Source organism: Fulmarus glacialis, unplaced genomic scaffold (genome assembly GCF_000690835.1).
Source record: "Fulmarus glacialis isolate BGI_N327 unplaced genomic scaffold, ASM69083v1 scaffold7834, whole genome shotgun sequence".
Classification (NCBI taxonomy): Eukaryota; Metazoa; Chordata; class Aves; order Procellariiformes; family Procellariidae; genus Fulmarus; species Fulmarus glacialis.
This window is the reverse complement of record NW_009209951.1, coordinates 60,260-85,434: the sequence shown is the minus strand read 5'-3', so window position 1 is coordinate 85,434 and position 25,175 is coordinate 60,260. Positions and strand designations below refer to the sequence as shown.

At 42.0% G+C, this 25,175-nt stretch overlaps 1 protein-coding gene across 1 annotated transcript in view; it reads left to right on the top strand.

Annotated features, from left to right (window-relative positions):
- Positions 1–25,175, top strand: part of TBXAS1 (thromboxane A synthase 1 (platelet)) — a 230,740-nt gene that overhangs the window by 151,064 nt on the left and 54,501 nt on the right. Inside the window, exon 9 of the mRNA XM_009577010.1 lies at positions 12,098–12,412. Within this exon, the coding sequence (XP_009575305.1) occupies positions 12,098–12,412 (315 nt within the window). The remainder of the gene's footprint in view (positions 1–12,097; positions 12,413–25,175) is intronic.

The window sequence follows — 25,175 nt, the reverse complement described above, 5'->3', positions numbered from 1 at the left end:
TGCCAAGGTGGGATATAAAATCTAATCTTCATTTACATAGCCTTTTTTTTTATTTATTTACTCTTGATCTAAATCTGCAAGGGATCTGTTGGCTGGGACTGGGAGTTTTATATATTTATTTTACCTTGCTGTTCAGAGCAATAGCATGTTTGGGTACTTTCCCTCTACAAACAGACTTTCTTCTGACATATGTAACTAGAGTGTAGCATCTAAATTCTTAATTTAGAAAAAAATCACAGATTTACTGACCTAATTGCAATAACAGAGCTTTCCCTTTCTCTGTCAGTTTTAACATTTTCAGTTTTGTCTTTCATATTTCATCCTTTTTTTTTCTTTTATCTGTTATTGGTTCACCATCCTTTCTCCCTGAGTTGCTCCCAGAACTAGGAGGGGAGTTGCAGCACTTGTGGTATTAGTGGGTGATCTTCGAATTTGTCTCTGTTAGTCTCTCTGTGTCTCTGTTTGCCTACAGTGACCTCTCTTAGCCCCACGCACTGCCTTCTTTTTGCAATACAGTGTGACCTTTTCTGAAGCAGTTATGAAAAAGCCGTTCCATGATATTTCATTCTGGTTCAACTGTCTTGTCCACCGGTTGGCATGTTTTGATCTCTGGAGGTTTTTCCCTTGATCTATCTCAACTGTTGGTATCTACTTTGCACTCCTTTGATATTTCTCCCTTTTCTCCTGTGTCTACTTACCTCAGCAGATCCATACTCCTACTTATAAGCGACACCGACAGCCCGTCTTGCCGACAGGGAACCCATTTATGTGGCCAACCTTTGGATGCCAAGTGCATGAAGTTGCTTTTCTTTTGAACCTGATGGCAAGTCAATCTGACCATCTCAATGCGCAAAGGTGACCAACTTTGTTTGCCAGGGCAATTCGCTTCTTGCCACCGTGCCCAGGCTGCCCCAGGGGCTACCTCTCCCCCCCCCAGCCTGCTGGAGCCAGCAGAGTCAGAGGCCTTCGCTAGACCCCATCTGCTTATGACCGTATCTGGATTTTGAGGATAATTTAACATTAGAGTTATTACAGAAAACGACAGATTGTCTGTCACTGGAAACCTTGAGGAGAGGCTTTCTAAAATGTGCCCTCGATGTCAGGTGGCTGCGAGGCAGGAATCCCTGCGTGGCGTTCCTCCGTCTGCCTTTTGCTAAAAAGCAGCCTCAATGATTGCGGCGATTCCTCTCCCTCCCTGAAAATCCACCTAGCAAATCCTGCATCCGCGGCAGTCAATGGCAGCCTTGCCCTGGCTTCATAGCCTGTGGCTGCGCAGGGCTTTCTCCACTTTCTTCGCAGCAACTTTTCCCTCCCGCTGGGATAAGCAAGCTGTATCTAAGAGAGACAGAGACTAGAGGGGAGCTGAGCACCTCCTTTCTCTCTTCAACAGAAATGTACACTTTTTAATAATGTAATCTCAATTAAAAACATACCAATTAAAATGGGCTTTTTAGTAGGTCTCTGGGGAGAGGGAGCCATAATTCACATTAAAATGTAAAGCTTCAGAAGCAGGGAGAGCTAGGTGCATTGCAAGTGCCCAAATATTCAGTGATTTTAATTACAATGGAAACTTGATAAATTGCTTTGTGCCACAATCCATTATTAACAGCTTAATGAATATCACTGCTGCCTGTTTTAAACTGCTCCACGGTGAAAACTGTTGTCAGTATTTCAGTTGCGAGCTCTGATTTTTAGTATATATGTAACTTGGCCCCTTAAAAAGGGGAGGAGGGTGAAAAGTCTGCAGGCTTGGCTTTGGGTCTGGGTAAGTTCTGCTGGCTGCAGCATCCCAAGAGAGAGACAGGAGGAAAGATGGTGCTTTTGTGTTTCACCGGTATTGGGACTGGCCAGGGGTTAAATCTGCACTTTGCACAGTTTAAGAGGAATGTCACAGCTGTTCTTTGGGCATGCAAAGGGCCCTTACGCCAGCTGAGGGGTCACCGGAGCACGGGGCTACCTTTACAGGTGCTGTTTCTCTGCACAATACCCATTAGACTGGAGGACTGTTTGGGGTGTCTGCTCAGGAGCAAAGGGAAGCAATAGTGTAACAGCCCATGATCAAGCATGCTGATGAGCTTATTTTGGAGTGAGCAAAGTGCAAGTTGGTTCAAATTTTCCAAATTTTAGCTAGCAAAAACCTGATCTGAGGTGTGGAATTAGGCAAGTCCTTCTGGAGCACTGAAACGTAAAGAGTGATTGTGCTCAGCTTTCAACAGGGACGAAACATTTATTTTTTTCTTGACAGTTATTATGGCTGTAATTGTGCTAATGTTAAGATGCTATATATTTATATGTATATTTATAGTAAACTGGTACCTTTCTCCCCCTTTTCAAAGCAGCTTAATATTTCAAGGATAAAGGTTATTATTAGGAATGTTATTATTTTAGAAGCTAACAGCAGGTGTAGTGGGCTTATAGTTGTGCCCCATCGGAGAGTTAAGCTGTAGGGATTTAAATAGCCACGGTCTGGCTTCTATGAGATTTATTATTTATTGTGGGTGTTTTGTTTTCACTTTTCACTTGATCGTGTGGTCTGACCAGAGGGTCACAATCCCCAAAGTGGGGTTACTGCCAGGTGTTTGACAAGATCTTGACAAGATCTGAGTGAGATGCAAGGTAGATCTCAAGCAGAAATGACTGGGAACTGCTCTTCTAATTCAGAGAAGTCACAAGCGTGTATATGGGATAAACATGATTTGTCTGAATGTAATTAATGTCTCGGGTTTTGCTATTATTATTCTGATTATGTTTTTCTGGAAAACAACAAAAGCATATTCACTTTCCCCATCTCAGAAATGGCAGCATTACTCATAATGATGTTAACTTGCACCCTGCCAATTACACAGAGCTCTCCTGGTTCATTATATCAATAATTACACATAGGATTTTTTTTTTCTTGTGAAAAATTTTTCATTGACAGAGGAGTAATGATGCCTGTAAGTTGCTTAAGTATTGCTCAGTCAGGGATATGTAAGATGTGGGAGAGGTCCTCATATTTTCAGGGAGAAAGACAGCTGGTATTCTGGCATGCTGTTAATATTCATGTGTTTCTGAAGTTGTATTTTTTTTTTGTTTGACTTTAGGAAGCATTCCAGACCACTGTCTGACTGTCATTTTTCATGCATCCCTGTACTGGCAGAGGACAAAGTGGCATGAAATATATAAAACGCCATCTAATTTTTCTTTTGTTCTTTAATTCACGCACACATGCTGCTTCTGTGTGTTTATCAGTGTGCACAAAATGCCTATATTTGCAAGATAATAGCTGTGTAAATATTAGAAAGTCGTATTGAAACTCTGTGAAGGAAACAAGAGCAGGGGGAGAATCCTTCCTGCTACCGAGGAGCCATCTATTGGATAAAACCCATAACTGAACCGAGCACCCATGAAACTGCGGAGGATAACACAATTTGTTATTGGTCACCGGGTAGGTGAAAATAATCCTTTCCTTCCCAATGCTGCTTTCACCCACTGCGTTAGAAACCTGTACTCCTTCATGCACAGAAGTGGAGAGTCAGATGTAGAGGCGATTTATGTACTATAGGTAAAAGCCAGTTTAATATAGCCGAAGATCCAGGATAAATCCTAATGTAGGGTGCAGGTGTGATCATGAATGGATAAACCAGCAGTAGGATTGCCTGCCAGCACTGGAGAGCAGTTGCTCAGAGAAGTAATAGAAAAGACAAGTGTTTTTTCCATATTGTTAGTAAAGAACATAAATAACATTAACTGTACTTTTTTATAACAGTACCTGTCATTTATATCAGTCTCACAGCCATAATTACTTTAGTTAAAAAAAAAAAAAAGATATTTCTTAGTTACCCAGATTTACTTACGGCCATCACAAAACCAAATAATGAGGTGTTCCTTCCCTCGAAACGTATGCAATCTATATGTAGTGTGATGCAGAAAGAGAGAATCTTGAACAAACCATGGGGAGACATGAGGGAGGACAGGATGTGAACAGTAAATTCCCAGGATGGCCCTGAAACATCCTGAAGGCTCTTCGAAGTGAGTGGTGGGGCTTTGCAAGCATATTAAAGAGAGCACATGGGGCAGGAAGAAGAAAGGATAAAGAAGCAATAATGAGATTCCTGTGCATTTTCTTGAATGTCAGGCAACTGCTAAGAACAGAACTGATTATTAATCAGGAATTAAATTTAAGCAAATACAATTATAATCTGTGGCAAATAGAAAAGGAACAGAGGGCTGCCTGCAACAGCCTTTAGTCAGCAATTCGAGTCAGCAGAGGGTCAAGCTTCTGGATGTCAGACACTTAGCCTAAAATACTCCCTTCCTGCATCCTCCCTTCCTCCTGCGAATAGCGGAGGGGAGGAGTGTCCGATGGTTTACTGGGAGGCCAGATAAGCTTTGGGAGAGGATACGTGCATACAGTGTGCAGCAGGGTGGTCAGCTCGCTGCTGATTTGGGAGTCGGTGCCTGTTCCACACACTGGCGTGCATGGAGGGGCCCGGCCCAAGCTGTTCTTCTTCCCCAGCGCCCAGTTATTTCTTCTCTTGCTGTATTTGCTCCCTGTGTATTCTGATAACCTCACTCCTCCACCTCCAAGCAACAAAATATGTGTGGGGCAGGAGAAGCTCAGCTACCGCACACACAAATCCAATATTTATTGTTTGTACTCTGATAATGCCAGGAGTCGTTATCGGAGAGTTGTTATGCTAAATGTTTAGCAAATACAGAATAAGGAGGTTGCAGTCCACTGTTATTTGCTGCCAGTGTCTCTTGCTCACCATGATGCAGGGATTGGGAAAGCTGGATGAGATCTCTAGCCATTGCATTTTCTGAGCCTTCCCCGCATGTGCATGCAATGGAGGGAGTGTGACGGTTATACTGTTGTGCTTGCTCTGGGCTGAGGCTGGCAGCCCAACGCGGCAGAGATGCCAACCAGCTGCCACAAAGTGCATGACACTTGTTTGCCATTAGACTGAATTTCATGCAGAAATTTAGTGCTTCTCTTAGACACCCAGCTCATTCTGCACGGCGTGGTATTGGAAGGAAACTCCCCAGAGTCAGAGACAACGGTGAGTTCATTAGGGGTATAAATGGACCAGGCTGCAGGCAATCTCTTGGTTTTACACTGAAGAACTACTGGAAGGGTTTCCAGCTCTCCAGGCAAGCCATAGGTTTCTCTGTGGGCCCACATTAATTAATGAAACAATCAAATAGGTGTGTGCCTTATTTTCTCTCTCCCATAATTATGGTATCTACACATAATTGTACTTCAGCCAAGTTAGGCCTCCGGCTAGGATCTTTGCAGCTCACAGTCAACAGGTTCACACACCTAAGATTAAAAAGAGCCTCTTTCTACAAGAGCCATAAAGAGCTATGTTAAGCTGGTCTCAACTAGTTCTTTGCTTTCTCTCCATTCACTAACAATTTGAGCTGAAATTTAAATTTATTTTCATCCCTAGACTGTGTGGGAACATCTCGAGAAGGAGGCTGTTGTCTTTCAAGATGTCAGCCCTCTAGTGCCACTTGCAGCAGTTTAAGCTGGAGGGAGATGGGTCCCTAATAAAATCTTGTTTTTAAGAATTCCCCCCAGCTTTATTTTCAGGTCAACTCAGGCTTGCCCATACCTCTGTAAATTACTAACTCTCTTACTTTAACTTTGCATTTTGAAGGTCAGAAAAGTGCAAAATTTTTGAGGCAGAAACCAGCAGTACCTGAGCACTCTTCTCCCTCACCTCATGAATGGAGGCACTACCATGTGAAAATGGTTTTGTATTTTTTAGCAGTATGACTTTTCTGTTATCAGCATACTTCGTTAAAGACCTACTGAAGTAATATATGTATAGAGAGAGACACATCTACAAGTACAGGTTGTGGAGCCTCAGGCGTTACGGGTGTAGCTGGGTGAAATCTAATGATCTGCAATATCTGCAGTGACTCACTGGAGGAGGGAAAACCTCTCCAGTGATGAAAATGGTTCAGTGCTGGGGTAGACTGCCTGGGGAGGCTGTGGGAAGCTGGAGTTTGGCTGGGTTTTTAAGAACAGGTTAGACAAACGGCTGTCAGTGTTGGTTTGGCTAGTGATGCCTCATGGCAAGGGGATGGAGTAGACAACTTGCTGAGTTCCTTCCAGGCCTCTTTCCCCGATGTGATGATGCTTTTGCCTTAAATTCTTTGAGTCTCTGTAAATCTGTTTTCATCCTAGGTCTTAAAGGGTTTTCTGAGATCATCATTAGCTTTTCCTCATGGGGTTTTGTAAGATTTGATGCGTGTTGTACCGATTTTACAGATCGAGAAGCTGCACCAGTTATAACTGTGTTTTAAAGGCAAAAAAGGGAGTGCAGCTTTAAGCATCCCAGCTTCTGTGGAGGTCAGTGCTTTAACCAGTAATTCATATCGGCCACTCTGCAGATTTAGTGGCAAACTCAGACAATAAAATCTGTGTCGTACTTGAATTTACACTTACTCTTTTTTTAATTTTTATTTTTTAAAATAACATTGGTCACATATAGAAGATATGTTTTGTTACCATGTTTAATACTTTCCATGCTCACGTGCTTTCATCAATTTGCTGACTTACCTGCCCCTTCCGGGCCTGCTCGGCATTTCATGTAGCATTTTTGCAACATTATTGTAGGGACACTTCTTTTTTCATTCAAGTAGAAAGAAAAGGCATTGCTGTGGCTTCTGACATCAAATGCGGTGTCATTGAATACTCACAGTGCTCCCCCATTGCTGTGAACTACTGCCAGAAACTTGCATAGGAGTTTGCATATCAGAATAAGTCCAAAGTTATACAAAATCTTCTCAGTCTGGAGTTTCACTAAAAATGTTAAGATCAGGCCAGGCTGGCAAAAGGCTGCTCCACTTTCCAAGTGGACACTCAGTGAATATTTTTTTTTTCTTTAAGTTTACTCAGGTTTTTAATGAAAGCTATATTGCTTTGTAAGACATGCCTGCCCTCAGACATTCAGCTCATTTACAATAAAAACATTACAGTGGTTTCACCAGCTGATGTTAACAAATGCAAACAAAAGAGTTTTTTCTGCCAGACTGAAAGCCTCCCAACCACTCTCGAACAATGGCCGTACCCTGCAGTTCAACAGACTCCAGGTCCTTCCAGAGCTGAGCATCACCCGTGAGAGCACCATGCCCTCAACCTTTAGACGCACAAATTTGAGGGCTGTCAGCTCTGGCCTCCCAGTTAATTCCAGCTTCTGGGTTCAAGCACAAGGCAAAAGGATGATCTCTCTGAAATGTTTTGGGACTGGATGTATTGGCAGAGAGACTGGCTTTTTTGTGATTTCACTGAGAAACCAAATGAAACCTGCAAGTGTTAGGGAGAGGTTGAATTTGATCCTTTCAAAGCAGTTCGGCAAAATAGTAGTTTTAGTGGGACTGCATTTTGTGCTTCTTTTTCAAAAGGATCTGGGTAGCTACCGCAGTGCTTTAGTGATAACTTCAGGGTGACACAGGTTTGTCTCTCCTAAAAAGATGGTTGCTAAATCAAACTTACAAATAGTGACCTGGATGTAAACTGATATAGCAGTGTTTGTACAAGTTCGTAGGAAACTGAAATAGTATGAGATGTGAGCTTTCTACCTGCCAGATAAGGATTCTGAAGCTTAGCTTCTGCTTTTTTGAGCTGCCATCAGAGCATTTGAGAAAGGCTGGGAAGGTCTGCACAGTCTATTGTGAGTAGTATTATATTAGCAGCATCACATTCGTATGACTTTTGCACCACAGTAAGTGATTTACAGAATACCAACCGATTATGTCATCTAGTTTGATTCCTTGATTCATCTTTAAGTTGCTTTTTGTAGTTCTGGGCTCTTTTGAATTCAAAATGGGGAGCTGAACTATCAGAGTGGTGCAAAATTGGAGTATAGTTTGCAGAATACACAACCGAAATCACAGCAATAAGAACAAAAATTCCAACTGATATATATTTGGTAGTTTTCCTTAAGTAATTTTTGACTTCACTTTGCAGAGAAGTTGACTGGCTCAATCTCTCTACCAAAAGCATAACCCAAGGGTCCCCTGGATCCCCAAAGCAGCAGTGAATTTGCCAAAAAGTCAGCCGGTATGTCAATCTTAGATATGAAAACACAGTTCCCTGTTTAAGATGGAAGGAGTTGGAGATATCCCCCGCCCCCCAGGACCCTTGCCTCCTGTGAGAAAAGTCATGATACATCATGCCTGTGAGCGATATCTCTCTCTTCTTCTGACAGCCGCAAAACTTAAAAGCAGTGATTTGAGGAGGGGTGATAGATACTGCTGGATTGGCCTTCCCCAGTGCGGCACGTATCTATTCTTCCAGTGTGTAGCACATAGCTCGTTACGGTTCTGTGCAGAATGATTTCTCTGCATGGCCAGGTGATGTTTAAGGAGACTAATGAGAGAAATGATACGGCCCAGAACACTGGTGTCAGGAAATATATTGCAAGGTGTCTATCTTGGGGAAGCTGAAAGCGGGGCTTGTCTTATTATATATTTTAAAGGGGATGTCTGTGTCACCACCAAGTTAGACATGCACCCTGTCCCATACTGCATTCAAATTAGATTTTTTCAAATAGTAGCTTTCCATTCAAATTTCATTGGCTTAATGATAGGCTCTGTGTTGTACGGGGGCAAAACAAGAGTCCGTCGCATTGGCATGCCGTTCTTTTGAAGTGGGAACTTGTTTCCGAGGCCATTGTAACATAACTATGCAAGTGTCAGAGGACAGGATAGAGGCTATTATGGGCTTCTGCTTTTTGTGAGGAAAATCAAACAAATGTGCCCGATGGAAAAAGGAAGCTAGCAGCTGTATGTGATGACCAGAGAATGTTTTTGTGCAGGGACACTGTCAGTACCTGGCCTGTTGTCAAAGTGAAAAAACTGCAGGGTTTTTTTTTTCTGCTGTCAACCAAGGTGGAGAAAACCCCTGTGAATTTTCATGAGATACCTTTTCCTCATTTCCAGCACTTAACAATCCAATTATATTTGGTTTTATGCTAGTGTTTGTCTCCATTGCCATTGTTAGTTTTTGAGTCAGAGTGATTTTTCCATCCTGATGGTGCAGAAGAAAAATATATTTCATTATGACTGGTTATAACCCTGGAAATCTTTTCTCTCGCTTGGGTTGATGACGATTTTTTATGTTGCATTCTATACTGATGCCTAAAGTGAAGTAGAATGAACCATAAGGAAGAGAAGCTTTGCTAAAATATAGCTCCTTCCACTGTGTAGAATTATCTTGAAAAAAGCTGGCATCTTTCTAATTTTATGCTTTTTTCCCCCCACTGTTATTCAAGTAGTTTTTACAAATGAATGTTGTTTTTGTAAGGATTGTTTATGAAGCCATTGCTCTTAGCAACCCCTGCTCACCTGTGAGCAAATTACATGGCACAGATAAGGTATCTAGTTGTTTCTCGATAGGGTGACCTTATAAACAGATTCTGCAACAAGACAAGCTTTTAAATTCCTAACCAAATATATTATGTGAGTAATAAAAAGAGCTTCTCAAAATGGCCACAGAGGCATTTCAGAGCACATTCTTGGGAATATTCACTTGTGCTAGCATTCATTAAGTTTGCTTTCAGCAAAAATTCTCATGAATGAAATTTTATTCACTAGTCATTATGATTATTACTTTACTATTGTAGCAATAACCAGATGCTTTGTATAAAGCCGGGACCTGATTTTGTCTAAGGCTGGAGAAACATCTTATAGGGTCTCCAGAGAGTGCATTGTCTAAATATAAGACCAGACTCAGCTAACAGCTCATGACTGGGAACTGCAAACCCTCAGAGAGCAATGGGTTTGTTTACAAGAAAATTCACAGCTAGAGAAGGATGAATGCAGAACCATAACAAATGTTATACCATTCGAACCATAGTATGTTACAGTGTTACAACTCCGCTGAATATGAATGTAATTATAGATTTTTATGTTATAAAGGTAGTTTAGGTGATGATGACTAGCCTTACGGATGGAAAGGGAATATCTCAACAGATGCAGTTCATTACTATACTGGACTAGTTTATCCACACACTAATGAACACACTGGAACTGGATTGTTCTGGTTTTTATCATTTAAAAAATGGCCTAACCCAAATATATGTACCAGGAAAATCCCTGAAGCGTAGGCTATGCCAAAGAGTTGGACTCTGAGTTGTGCAATACATGGACTCCCAGAATGTGAATAAAGCCCTTCCTGGAAAAGTTAAATGAGTTTTTTAGCTATGCACAGCTGAAGTATGCGTGAAGTCTTGTTTCCTTCAGCCTAGAGGAACATAAAAGAGCAGAGGTATCCTATCACGCTGGAGGAGGATAACTGTGGCAGGGCAGTTGCAACTTTTGGCTTGCTGTATTAGAAATGAGAGACCAAGGAAGCACGGCCAATTTAAATGTGGCAATTGTGCCTAAGTCTAGGCACAAGGAAGTATTTTCAGAGCTGGGGCTCATTCGCTGAGCACAATGTGTATAAAGGTGCTTTGTGTGTCTTCACTTACTGTGGGAAACGCATGTATCCCGTGCCTTGGAGGTGATGCAGTTTGACTGGCCAATTTGTAGAGTCCTTCAGCTTGCAGTGACCGGCACTGGCTGCTCTCTGGAGCATTGATTCTTGGGTGTACCAGGGTGCAAGATGCAGTATGGTCATGGGTACAAGGTGCATAATGTACACGTGCAAAATGAAAAAGTTCTGTGGGGTGGAGGGAAGGAGCTGTTAAAGAGGCAGTTTGCCAATCCCTTGTATTACTCAAACCTCAAAATAACCACTCCTCTCTGCCTGTAGGTCGGTCAGAACAGTTTGTTGGCAGCAGAGCTAAGCACAGGACACTAAGTATTTCTCCTCTTTTGTTGTCTCACTGCTCTCTTTCCCCATGTCATGTGAAAAAAAAAAAAAAATCTGATTAAGTCCTTTGACATTTGTAATTAATTAGTCCTTCCTTACTCTTATCTTGTTTGCCTGTCCTTTTCTCTGGCTTTTCCTTTTTCTACTTTATCTCTCAATGATCAGATCCAAGAAATCATTCAAATGATTTCTTTTTAACAGATAAATGCAGCTTTACAGCATTTTTTTTTCTTTTGAAGAAAGACTTAGTCCCTTCTTTTGTCCATCCCACTGCACAAGTTGTCATGTCCCGGCACTGCAGTCACTTCTAAGTCCTTGAGCTATCATGTATTCTGTTGGTATTTGAGGAATTGAAAATCAATCACATAGCCTTATGGTTTAGGTTCAGCACAATTCTATTATGCCCACTCCCAAAAGTCAATTCAAACCTTTTGGGTTATATTTCAAAGCCTAATCAAGCTTGCTGTCCAGACTGGTTTGGAGTCAACTCACTCTTGTCCATAGGTCTGTTTATTAGAGTTTTTCTGTCAGAAACTAGTGTGAAAGAAAGCAGTTTTCATAACAGTAGAATCATTCAGTCGGCATTTTGCAAAGACAAGCCACTCAAACAGGTTTTATGGTAGAGGAATGCTTACTGTTGTAATGCGTTTCTCCAAATATGTTTAAAAAAATTTTTTAAAAATGCTGTGTTGGTACAAGTGTTCATAACTGTACTTTCTCATAAAAAGATGCACCAGTTTACTAAGATCAGTTTCTAGTCCTGTCTTGTTAAGCTGGCACAGAAATTATTGCAGATGCAACCCTAAACCTAGATGGTGACTTTCAGTCTTTGGACCATGTGAACAAAGGAGGATGGTGCCCCCAAGTAGATGGGCCGACTCCTCCAAGCATGAGTTGTGCCACCTCTGCTTGGCAGGTGCACATGGGGCCGTGCATTGACTGTGTCAATCCCCTTACTTCCAGCAAGTGCCAAGAACTCACCCTGAGGATGAAGGAAGCTCTGTATGGAGCTGGCCATTAGCAATCCTCTGTGAGAATATGTACCTGTTATGTATTGGGAGCAGATCAGTCTCATCCCATTGGGAAGCAAGCAGTGACCAGCTCTTAGTGATGGCATTTCCAGCTGATTTATAGAAGTCTCCTCGTTCGGTGAAAGGCAGGTGGCCATTCTGTGGGAGCCAAGTGGGCAGTATAAGTAGGAAACAACTCTCTCCTTCCATCCCCCATGAGTAAAGGCATTGCTCTGTGACCCATTCTTTGTGCTTCTTCTCATCCTGTATTCTGCAGAGGCGCAGAGATTTTCTTCAGTGGATGCTCGACTCCCGCGACTCAGCTGACTCCCTGGCAGCCGGGTGTTTTGATGTGATCGGTCCATCTGCCACTTCCAGACAGAACGAGGCGCCTCTTGCTGGCAGGGCCCCATCGGAAAAGGTTCAGAAGACATTAACGGAGGATGAGATAGCAGGCCAAGCTTTCCTGTTCCTGATCGCTGGGTACGAGACCACCACTAGCACACTGTCCTTTGCCACGTACTTGCTAGCCACCAACCCAGAGTGCCAGGAGAAGGTGCTTCAGGAGGTTGATGAGTTCTCAGCAAAACACGTGAGTACGAAGCTGGTGTGGAGCTTCATGCAGGGAGCAAGGCAATGTGAATGTCGTCATGCCACTGTGGCACCTGCATGACCCCTATTTGTCTCAGTTATGTATGGATATATTAACAATTTATTAATAATTTCAGCCAAAAATTCAAAATTAATCTATATTGTTTAGGTTTTTTTGGAAACTGCTAAATAATGTCACTTCATAGAAACTGGAGAGGTGGCCCAGAAACTTTGTGTCATAGCGAAATCTTAACCTTTACAAAATATTTTACACTATTGAATTAAATCAGCTGTCACCAGACTCTGAAACTACACATTTCTATTTTTTTCCTCTTGTCCAGATACTTTTATTGTTTTTGTGGTCAATTTTATTTACTTATCTTTGTAAGGACATAAACAGCGTTCTTAGAAACCATAGACTGCAAAGTTTTGCTTTAAATGTTCCTGCGTCATTTTTTTTTCTTCAGGAGCAGGATATATGTGTATGCTTCAAAAAAAATCACAATATCTAATTCTCTTATACTGTGTTCAAATTAATTCTCCTTTATTATCTGTATTTACCAAGGGCACTTAGGTTTCCTGGAAAACTGTTGACAATATTTTGTATATCTAGCAGACTACGCAGCAGCCATTCTTCCACCCTACACTCTCTGCACAAGTTGTTAGTTATGAGAATTCAGATTGAGGGTTGTCTTCTTTTCATGAGTACTTTTATAATGGATCATGAGGCTAACAGGAATAAGATGACACTAGGCATGGCTGTCTTGAAGGATTTTAGCTGCTTGATTTGCATGCTGAAAGCCTTAACTATACAGTTTTGGGAGTTTCATACTTTTTATGCATTCCATCCTCTGTGTTGTACTTACAGAACAAGAAAAGAGTTGTATAATTTTCTGCTTTGCTGGTGATAGAAAATTCTCTCTGTGCAGAGTGTGCCCATTCAAAAGCTACCATTTCCCTCCTTTTGCTTGTACAAACATAAAAGCCAGGATTTGCGTACACAGAAAATGTCTTCTTTTGTCTTGCACGATGAGATTCTGAGCATGGTGGTTCTCCATCTAAGATTGCTTTTGCTCTGCGGGTGCAGATGGATGACAGCAGTGGAGGTTAGGACTGCGCAATCTGATCCACAGAGCTTTTTCTCGGTGCATGCTTCATACCTCTGGTGTGAGTTAACTCAATACAATGAAACCGTTGAAGTGTTACGTTCTAACCTATAGGGCTTGGGTTATATTCTCAGGTTATTAGCTCTACAACACTCCAGCTGGAGCGTATTTACTTGTTTCATTCAAATACGGCAGACCTAATTATGCCCTCGTGTCCGGTTAGTTCAAGTGACTTCCTTAAGGCCTGCAAAGATGTGAAGGTGCAACTTGGCCTGGAGTATATGCAGTGTACAGGTTAATACAGAGTTGCACACAGAAACCCCTGTTATGCAGCCCCAAGGAAAATATGGTTCATCTCCTCGCCAGTTCCTGAAAACCGACAGCCTAAGAAACCAAAGTGAAGTTGCTGGGAGAGGCATCCAATATGATAGGTACGCGATGTCATTCATATCTGTCTGTAGATGGGGATATGAATTAGTAAACTTTTCCATGTAAGTGCATCGAAAGCTGACTGCAAGCAGTCATTAACTGGCCGATTGCTTACAGACATTTCACATAGGGAGACCATGTATATGGCTATGTCTACATTAACAAGTAGTGTGCTCCCGAAGACACGGATTCGTCATCTAGCACAGTTGGTAGCGAGGACTGTTGGGTGCACACTGTACACACCTCAGGAGTTTATTTTGGGTTAGTTCGAGTCTGGCCCTGTGTACCAAATTCCCCTTAGCAGTTGGACTGATCTTCTGGTTTAGTTCCAGTTAAAGGAGCCCTTGCTGTGGACTTGGAGACTGCACTGTGAACCAGTGCAAGAGACTTGCATGTGTGTGCTCCTGATCCAAGCTAGAGAATGAAATGGACCCTATGTTGTATATGGTCTGTCTGAGCTGTCACTCAGTATTAGTAGTATTTCAATAATAATCCAATTCAAATGCATAACGCTTGACTCTCTTGGTTCTCTAACAGGAATATTTTGCTAATAATTTCAGCTTTTGCAGTATCTAGGAGAGGTGGTGGAGCTAGGGACACTTGTGGCAGAGAACTTAAAACTTGGTGTAGAGAGATGGCACTCAAATTAAATTAATGATTTTTGCAGGTCAGCACTGTACACAGTCTGTGTGGTGCCTCAACCCAAACTGGTGGCCTCATCCCAAACCATGCTGTCCCATGTCATATATTGATTGCAAGTACCTTTCAAATTACTTCCCCATACTTTACTAGTTTTCAGGTTTAGCTTTAGATGCATATATGGCTGTATGGCCAAGGAGAAGAGGGAGAGAAGGATAACTATTCATCTGCTGTCCTTGATACCAGGAAATTCATAGATCTAATCTGTGCAGCCCCATCCTTCAAAAGATTTCCCATTATAAACACGTCATGATTTGAGGGGGGGCAATGCACTGCTCAAGGAGCCTACCCCAGAATAAGGAAAAGGATGCAGCAGTTCAGTCCCCTTAGTGACTATAATTACGTACTTTTAGCCTAGAAAAGAAGATCTATGCGAACGGTTTGCAAGTTATGGGAGCAGAAGCTATTTTAAAACTGGGAATATATAGATGCTGTGTTCAGTTGTCATGCAAGGGAGAGGAAGGGAGGGGGCATAGCAGCTACAGGCTCTCAGTTAGTTATCAAGTCAGTTGCTAAGAAATTTGATTAGGTTGTTGCTTGTGCTCAGCACATCAGCTTTGCTCTTATCAAGGTGCTTTACAGTTTTCAGAAAGGAAGGGCTTTAGAAGGCCAAAACATGGAGAATGGTACAGTCCGGTTGTTTTGACAGGTGGTGGAAGACTGCTTTGATTTGCAGATATGCAAGCGTTAAACACAGTACCGTCTTCAGCCAAATTTATACTCAGGTAATTATAACTACAAAATGCTCTCCATCACGTTCCCCCTTCCTTCCTCCAACCATTTCAGTTGCCTCATGCAGCATGTTTTATTGCCCTAATCTGTGGTGTAGAGCTGCGGTCTGATTTTACAGCAGCTGCTGTGTATCATCCCAGAAATGGCTGTACTTTGGTGGTGGACAGAGTGATTTATACACTCATTTACTAAAGTTTATAAAGACATGTGAGAGCCATCTGAGAAAAGGTGCTATAAATGACAGGCACAGTTCCAGGTTTTTTGGCACACCAGTTAAAAACTCAAAGCACAGTGACCTTGTGGTAGCCAGTAAGGAGAGCAAGGTTGGTCCATCTGGGCATACAGCAGTATTTTGGTGGCTCTGGGTGTTGTACTTGAGGGTACCTCAAGGAATTTGCTCTGATCTTCGTCTGTCTTGGTTGCATAGTGTTTACCTTAGCAGAATGGGACAGCATGACGGGGAAGGAGAAAGTCAAGGCACTGCTGTGTTAGAGATCCCCGCGCTAGCTGGGTGCAAGCTGCTGCGGCGTGGTGCAAAAATACGAGGTTAGGTGCTGGAAGTGGTCTAGCCCCACCGCTGTGCTGGGAGTCGGGAGCCCAGAGGAGAGGCAGGTCCGACTGACGGTGTTGTACTGCTGTGTTGTGTCCAGCTAAGTTTGTCTCAGAGCGGTCTTGGGAGACCTCTCTGCCTCTCTCCACCACGCTGCCTGAATACACTGATGGCACTTCCAGGCAAGTGTCCTCAGAAAACAGTGCCTGGAGCAAGTCGTGGGTTGTCACCTCTTTTTTTTACCTCCAGGACCTTCCTCATCTGTTCCGCTAAAGGGCTTTTTAGGTCTTCTCTTGGCTTATAGCTCAGTGTGGAGGCTTGATGATGTCTCTTTTCCTGAAAGTGCGAAGAGGCACCTGGCCCAATTCAGAGTCTGGCAAGCAGGAGAAACCTCTGTCCTCGGTTATTGTAGAGGACAGGACACACAGGTTATTGCCCTCATCGTAGGGTAGGGAAAGGGAGTGCACAGCTTTTCATCGTCTCTGGGGAAGCAGAGAGACAGGGTACTGATTGGTGACTACTGTCACCACACACTGCATCTTCCCATTCTACCTGTGAATCCCTGTGTCTGTTCCAACTGCACCAGGAAAGACAAGTTCTAACGTTAATTCCTCTAACAGATGAACTGAAATTAAAATTGTAGAGACTCTAGGGAAAGGGAGTGCACAGCTTTTCATCGTCTCTGGGGAAGCAGAGAGACAGGGTACTGATTGGTGACTACTGTCACCACACACTGCATCTTCCCATTCTACCTGTGAATCCCTGTGTCTGTTCCAACTGCACCAGGAAAGACAAGTTCTAACGTTAATTCCTCTAACAGATGAACTGAAATTAAAATTGTAGAGACTCTGACCTGGCCCTCTTCATGAATCCCTTGGGGATGTAGTATGTGCCCTGTGCAGGGCCATCCACTGAAAATAAGATGCGCCTATTTGCTGCAAGCTTGTCGCTGGATGTGCAGCTTGCTTTGATACCATGAAGACAAAATAAACAAGATTAGAAGAGAGTTAAATGTGAGCTAGTGGGAGCAGGACGCCTACATCTGTGTGTGTATAAAAGAATATTACTTTCTGCAGAGACTACAGATCTGTTTCCAGGACAGCAGGGAGGGGTCAGATCTTCAGAAGGTTGTAAACTGGCACAACATGTTTGGTATTAGTAGAGGTATGATGATATGCATCAGTTGAGAAGCCAGCCTGTGTATACCAGTAAAAGAGGACGGGGCGGGGGGGGGGCAGGTTGCTATTTCAAGACTAGATTATTTTTATAGGGTTTGTGGCTAACCATCCCTAAACTATTAGAGGCTATACAGTTGTGAAAGAGATGTTTTTATGCACATTAAGCAGGTGAGAATGAATACATCCATGGTCTTCACCCTCTCCATGTCTGTCAGAAAGGATCCCTGTGCACAGTTGTTAAAGAGTCCTTCAGAAGATGTATTTATGAACAGTTTTTGCTTTGGGACTGATTATTTTGTTGTAAAAGCAAGTTGATTTTTATTTATTTTTGTGTGGGTGTGCTTAGCAAAAGCATAGCAAGCCTGCAGCACGCGTTTGTTCTGAGCAGATGGACACTTGCTTCCGAGCCCCACTGCACTCTGAGCTGCTCTGTGTGTTTTGTCCTAAGCCACAGTGCTTAAAGCATGAAAAATTGCTGCATCTTCCATGCCGGGGTTTCCCTTAATATGAGGTCTCTCTTTCTTGCCTCTCCCCATTTTAGCATGTAAATGTCGCTCTCCCTCCCTCCCTTCTCCCTCCTCTCAAGCATGAGTCATTCTCAATTATAAATTTTTGTTGTTGTTGTTGTTTTACTGGACTGCACAATTTTAAACAGGAAGAGTAGTGGCACAAAATAGATTGCAAAAACAGGTGATCAAGTTAACTTCTCATAAGAAGTTATTTGTTGCCCTTAGGTGAAATGTGGTAAGTGGCTATGTATGTGCTAGTGATCTGTTGCAAAGTAAACAGATCAGGTTAAACCACTCAAATGAGGTCATTTTCTTGAGGGAGGGAAAGCAAGTATGCTTTGGGGCAGCTAAGGAGGGCAAAAGAGGTATAAGAATGAACTGCTCTGCCTCCATGTAATAAGGAAGTGCATACTTGAAGGTGCCAAGCGTAGAGAAATCTGGAGCAAGGAGCACCCTGAATTCTAATCTCAGCTTCAGGAATAATTTACTGCACATTCTCAGTAATAGACAACCGTGTCTTGCATTAATAAATGGGAAGACTTGGTACTTAGAAGTTTTGTTTTTTAGCTCATATCTCATTACTTAAAGCACCACAAGAAAATGTTGCATTAAAAGCCTAGTGCTCATTACAGAACCTGAGACATGTTGCTGCACTGATACGCAAGGCTGCAGGGGCTCTATGCTAGCCAGAAGAGGTCTGGTGGAGGACAGCGTAGCAGCTCGCTCCTCCTTGCTGCTAATGCCTAGGAATACTTTCAGGACCCCTGGCAAAGGTGAAGGAGAACACAGGAGTCAGGAGTAGTAAATAAAAGTATATAGGTAAAAGGGCAGCTATTACTGTAAAACATTCATTGGAGACTGCAAGACCAACTGCGTTTTCCATTCTATTTTTAAAATGCCATGTACAGCTCTTATTTATCACTGCTTGATATGATACTTAGAAACATCAGTGTGGAGAGGAATAAAGAGCAGGATAAGCCCCAGCATGTCTCTACTCCATCCAGTTTCCTATCCACACAAAGCACTAGTGTAACTGTTCAGTCCTGGTGTGTCTTACCAACATCTTCACCACTGGCTAGAGCCCACGAAGTTTAAAGAAACTTCAAAGTCCTACCATATTCTCTCACTATTTAAATGGAGATTTGGTGGTTTTTCTTTAATGGAAAGAAATCTTCCTGTTTGCATTAATATTTGCTTTTCTATTGCTCTAGGGACCAGGAATATTTTCAATACGTCTAATTGAAAATGTTCACCAGACTATGTTTCAACTGTATTCCTTCATGTCGATAATATTGAATGATGCCAGCCCAAAGTCATTGCAATCCATAGTTTCATTTATGAAAAGGTACAGTTTAATTCCGTTTTAACTGCTCTGTGTGGTCAGTTGTGAATGGGACTGATACATAAACTCCTGCTTTATCATTTATGACGTCGGCGCTGTAATTTATCAGACATACTAGTTGTGGCAGTTGCTCATCTGGGGTAACTTGGCACGTCATCATTGACTTGAGCGGAATCATACTGGTTTACACTGGCTTATGATTCTGTTCTTTGCATTGAAGAGCTCCTTCACTAATATCTCTGCAGTCTAATGGAGATGTCTTATTGTTAAGAGATTTTGCCATTTCAAAATTTTCCCTTCCAATAAAATTCCCAGAGAGCAGTGAGAGGTAGGACCATTTTTATGGTGTCTCTGTGCCTGATCGAGTACTTTAGATTTTTAAGCTGTTTATGCAGAGAATCTCCTTGGAAGCACAGACTGCTTTCTCTGAGCATTAGTGAAAATGAGAGGTGAAAGTCAGAGAGATGGCACTGTCAGGGAATTACCACAACAATTTGCATGAGTTTGGTGCCTTTCATGCAGTATCTCAAGGCACTATGCTCTCAGAAGCTTGCAACTACAGAGACTAAGCTTCACTAAGCAAATATTGCTGACAGTGGAGGCTTGCATTTATCAAGGGAGACTGAATTGTAAATAGTTTGCAGAAAAAAGTCCACAGAAGAGAGTCGCTGTTACACATGCATACACATACACGCACAAAACATACAAAACCAGTAAGCACAAGCAATATTGTATGCTGTTGCTGTTTATTCTGTTGAAGGAAATGACCCTCTGATTTCTTTATTTGTTTAAAAAGGTGTTGTAGAGCCTCACATCATTCACGAGTGTCAGCTGTCAGCAGTCAGTTTTGTTGTTAACAGGTAAAAAGATGCTTTTAAAGATGCAGAGACTGAATGCTGTTAGGTTATATCTCTGCAGTTCCTCATACAATTGCTCAGTGTCTGAAATCGGTTAATTATCTTTGTCTCGTGGTGCTTCTGTACATACAGGTTGAAGATTGCTAAGTTAGGAGAAGACAATAAGCCCTTCCCTGCATTTCCCTCCTTCTCTTAGTATCTGGAATCTACTGATTTGAATGCAGGCTTTGGACTCAAGAGACCCGAAGTCACTTTTCTTGGGCAGAGGTTATTTTGGTTCCTAACTCTTCCTAACTTTCAACCACTTAAGGATCTCTGAGACTCGGGGCTTTGGTCTCTTTACCGACTTGTGTCTCTGCTGTATAAGGAGAGGTGGCCTGAGAAAGCTCTTGAGCCCAAGCCCGCCTCGTGTTCGCGCACTTTGCCACAAGCCTGTTCCTAGACTCAAATGCTGAGGGGAAGCACCTAGGGGGGAAAGCTTGGGCTCAGTTTGCTGGCTGTGCAAGCCTTAGCAGATATCTCTTTGCATGGGTTGCCTGCTGGCCCAGGCACCCTCACAGCGCCTGCCAGAGAAGTTGTCCTGGAGGCCTTTCTGGAAGATCCCTGTCGCTTGCTCCCGCTTTACAGAAGCTGTGGTTTGTAGCAGCCACAGTCACCCTCTGGCAGAAGCGTGGGCAAGCAGGGAGAGTGTGACCAGCCAGGGGCCACATGAGGGCAAGTCTTTTTCCTTACCATGTGTTTGTAGTTCTTACACTGTATCTACAGGTCTCTGCTCTCCACAGGTACCTCTTAAAAAGATAAGCACTTCCTGGAGAGTCAGGTTATTTATAATATGGAAAGAGTTGAGTCGATCAGCTGGTAAGTCCAGGGTATCTTTTAGGAATGTTTTGCCTTTGCTTTTTTGAAAAGTCTACTGTTAGCTTATAGGAACAAAGTCAATGTTTTAAACCCCAGTGGTATATTGGCATTGTCCCCCTTCCTTGACTTTTCCAAGAACCCTACCAGTAAAGAAACAAGTGAAAAACACTTATTTCTTTACTGGGGAATCCTTCTGACAGCTGAGAACTGGTGATTCTATAGTGGCCTGGAGTGAGGTGTTGTTGAGATGATTAATGTGCTCATATTTCAAGGAACTTTTTGTTGTTGTTGACATTGCAGGTTTCATTTACCCCTCTTCAACAAAGTAAAAAAAAAAAAAAAAGACTTTTATTTTTCCATTTGTTCAGTTCAAGCTTATCAGTCTTTTGCCCATGAAGACTAATTTATCTTTTGCTTGCAATGTCACATGTTGCTCAGTGACTCTGCCTTATTGCTATTCTTGAGCAAAACTGAGTCTCAGGTAATGTATGCTAGACAGATACTCATATTCACCCCTGAATTTTCCTGATATTTTGCCATCCTCGTAATAATTGACCCGCTATCACTGCTAGAGGGTTCATGTTAAAGAATAAATTTTTCTAGTGACATGGAACATTTAATGGTGAAGATGTTAATAATACAGTACTTTAAATATGATTAGACAGATTTGTTTAAAGAGGAAGAAAAAGGGAAGGATGCATCTTCCCCATCTTTCTATTCCTTCCCCCCTGCCCCTCCATCTGAGGCTTTTACGGAGGAAAGAGCATATTTGCTTTTAGTCTAAGGAAAAATATCACTGCTGAATAAGAAACTGGTTACAGATTTCTTCAGGATTCATATCCCAACTGCTCCTGTGTTCCACTCTGGACATTATATAGCAATCAACATGCTTCCCCCAGGGACAGAGAAAACCAAATCCATACCAATATCAATGTTTAATCAATGCTAACTACCAGTATCAGTGTTAACTTTTTAGCTACAGATAGGTAACATTATTTGCAGGATGGAGCATAGTTCCAGGTAGAATTGGTAGATCAAATTTTGCACTGGGCAGTCGAGCCTTGTGGAAGTGAGTAACGAGGTAAGCTCCAACTGCAGTAAATAGCATCACCCCTCTCCACGACTTTGGGAGGGACATACTCTCACCAGTCTTGCCAGAGGAGCTGCGTATGGCAAGAAGGGAGGCGCACATGGCATGACTTCTCAGGAATGGGGATGCCCTTCATAGGTACTGCCTGATCTTTTGATGGCGGTCTGTCTAGCACTCAGGAGTTTTCTCTGTGTGAAGTAGGGGTCAAATCCGGAAAGGTATTATGCTAATATATATATTGGGTTTTTTTCATGGAAGTTAGGCACCAAAACGTTTTCCGTAAAGTATGTGCTGCTAAATTGTAAATACCTAGCAATGAAAGGGAGGACAGCCAGCCATAGACACAACCTCAGATGCAAGAAATCAGAGAAACCAAACCATCTGGCCCTGAAAGAACTTACAAATGAGAGAGGGTGGCCTTGGACATCTGTGTCAGGACCCCACACTGTGTCTCAGCGTTAGCAGCCAATTGCATTCATCAGGCAGGAACTTGTTTCCTGGGGAGTATTAAACACTAAACTAAACAAAGAAGCATTTTCAAGCTCTATGTTAGTTAGCATCCATTTGGAATGAGATCCCTCCATGTACCCAGATTGACAGGCAGATTCTTCAGGGGATGAAGACGTAGGTCCAGCCCTGGCATCCTCGTCTGCTGCGGGCATCTCCACTGACCTCTCTGCTTCTGAGATGCCTTCAAGACTCAGGGATAAAATCTTGCTTTAATAGCACTTTCCCTGGTCAGGACAATAGTGACTCTTGAGATTCGTGAAAACAAATATCACTTTCTTGGTAAGGACTTTTTATGGGCAGAGGAAGAGAAGGAGAGTTATTGGGGAACAGCTCATAAAACAAAACCGACTAACAAGTCATGTCTGTGCGCACATGCCTGCATATGAGAGAGAGGAGGAGGGAGAGAACGAATCATGGCTAAAGAAAAGAAGGTCTTTCATCTGAAAGTTCAACACAGATTCCTGAGTTGCACATATTATATGCATAAGGTGCGAAAGCTGAGCTGAGGAGAACACATGCCTAATTTGTTAAGAAACAGCAAATCCCCAGCAGCAACCAAGAAGAAATTAAACTTGTATTCAACATATTCATAGCTTAAAAATGATCTTTGCTTGTATGAATGTGAGGTCAAAATGGAATTTTTCCTCCAGGTATGTACATAAATTAGGTAGCATTAATAGGAAGTAACCAGTCCATTTATTTGTCAATAAGCATACAAAGTGAAGGCTGAATGAGCCTGTGCCAGAAGGAATGGAAACTAGTTTGCATTTCATGATTATGTAAAGCAGTTCTTGTAGAATGAACTTCTTGTGACCTCCTTCCCCCCCTCCCCCCTTTTTTTTTTCCCTTCTCTACACCCTGGCAGCACATATGTATTTAAATAATTTCCATTTCTAACAATGTGTTTTTGTGTTACTTTTAATCAGCATGAGATGGCTTTTGTGTTGTTTGTCCTGCTTCACCTTATGCTTCCCTTTTAATATGGAAAGAAAGAAAAAGTGGTATTTCTGGGTGTGCCCTTGCTCTAGAAACGTAGTGGTCTTCCAGTGATGTGAGTGAACATTTCCTTACTTAACCAGATAGCAAGACTGGTGCAGAGGGAGTAGTCAGGAAAACACAAAGAAAGGTAGGAAACGCATGCTATTTGAGGACTGTTCCATTTCACACCAGTTAATAGATTTTACTGTCTCAGAGAACTGGATGATACCAATTTTTCACTAGTATTGCCAACTAATTTGATGTCTGGTTTTCAAAAGACAGGTCGTGGGTCTTTTCCAAAATCAAATCCTTTAAAGCAAATGAAAAACTTGTACCTCAGTGTAACTAGTCACGTTTTGAATGTTGTGGTCAGTGACCCAAAATGCTTTCTATGGAAGCAGGCTGGTCAGAAGTGGAATTTCTGTTCTGTAGCAGCTGCTGAGATGGGCATTCAGGGCCTCGATCAGGGGAGACTGAGAGGTTTTATACACTAAAAAGGCCAATAGCTGGTATGGACTGGACTGCTGGTTTCTAGCCAACACTGAGTGGGTAAATAGGTGCTTGAATGAAGACTCATTTAATAACTGCTACCAAATTTTGCGGTTTCCTTAGTCAGGTCTCAGATGTAATGAGACTGAAAACACAGTTACCTTTTCAGTCCTAGGAATTATCCTCCCTGGCTGCCACTAAGACATAGCGCATTAGGGCATGTTGTGCAAGCAGAAGAATTCATTCTTTAGTACTGTTGACTCAATACTTTCCACCTGTATGAAATCTGTGCTTTCAGAATTCAACAAAATATTCATTTTATTTTACATGTAAAACATTTTGATTTTTCATGCATCTTAAACAAAGATTGAATTTCAGAAAAGCTTCTGTTAGTAAGTGGGAGAAAAAAAAAGCATAATGCTTTTTTTTTGTTGTTTTTTTAAATACTTAACACACCCTCAGGTCAAAAGAAGAAATGCGTTAAAATGATTTTGACCTTCTGGTGCAATAGAAATTTTGAATAAACTTTAATATCTTTCTCAATACTCCTAGTTACACTTCAAATTTAGTGGAGAAATTTGAGTAGAAGTGAGAGTTCTGAGCATTGGGCAATTATCCACAGCCCCTTGCTGCTGCTGTTGATCCAAATGAAGGAACAAGGAAGTAACAAGATGTCATTGTATTGTGAGCTGGAACAAAACACTTTTAAGAGCTCTTGCTTTTTGGAATTTGTTTTCAAGATGCGTCAAGTTCATACGCACTCAGGATACGATATGAAGAAGATTTTGTGCAGTCAGGAATGAAGATTTAATAGCCTGATAAGTAGAGAACCTTACAGATAATTTCAAGGTGTTAATCTAACCTTGCTGTGCCTTTAATCTTTTGGCGTTCTGGAGAATGTAAAAAACAAAAGCTGACTGTTTTAATATCATAGAGTAGTCATGGAGAAAAAATTTCTTCCAGCAGAGCAGCTTTTAAATAAATTATTACTTTTTTTTTCCATGATGGGGAAAAATAACTGTAAGATGGATTTAAAGGGAAGTGAGTTTGCTAAGTGTCCTGCATCTTTCTCTCTCGCTAATTAGTAACAGTCAAACGCTCTTGTTCTGCAGACAGTGACTACAAAGAAAAGGATAAAGAACTTGGGAAAGACTCTAGAGCCGAAATAATTAGGCAATTTATCATTTAGTGTAATTGGACTTGTGCAGAGCAGCATTATTTACCACAGGTTTCCATTTCTTCTAACTGGGTGTGAAAAATATGGTTACATTGATTGGGAAATGCTCTTAGTGCTTTTTCCAATGTGCATTGTGCCAGGGACGTTCAGTTCAAAGTGTGATGTTCCTCCCAGTGATTTCTTTTCCCTCAGTGATCTTCAGAAGCAGCCTTCAGCTTCTAAAACCTCAAACCAAAATTAGATTAAAGTGCCCAATATGG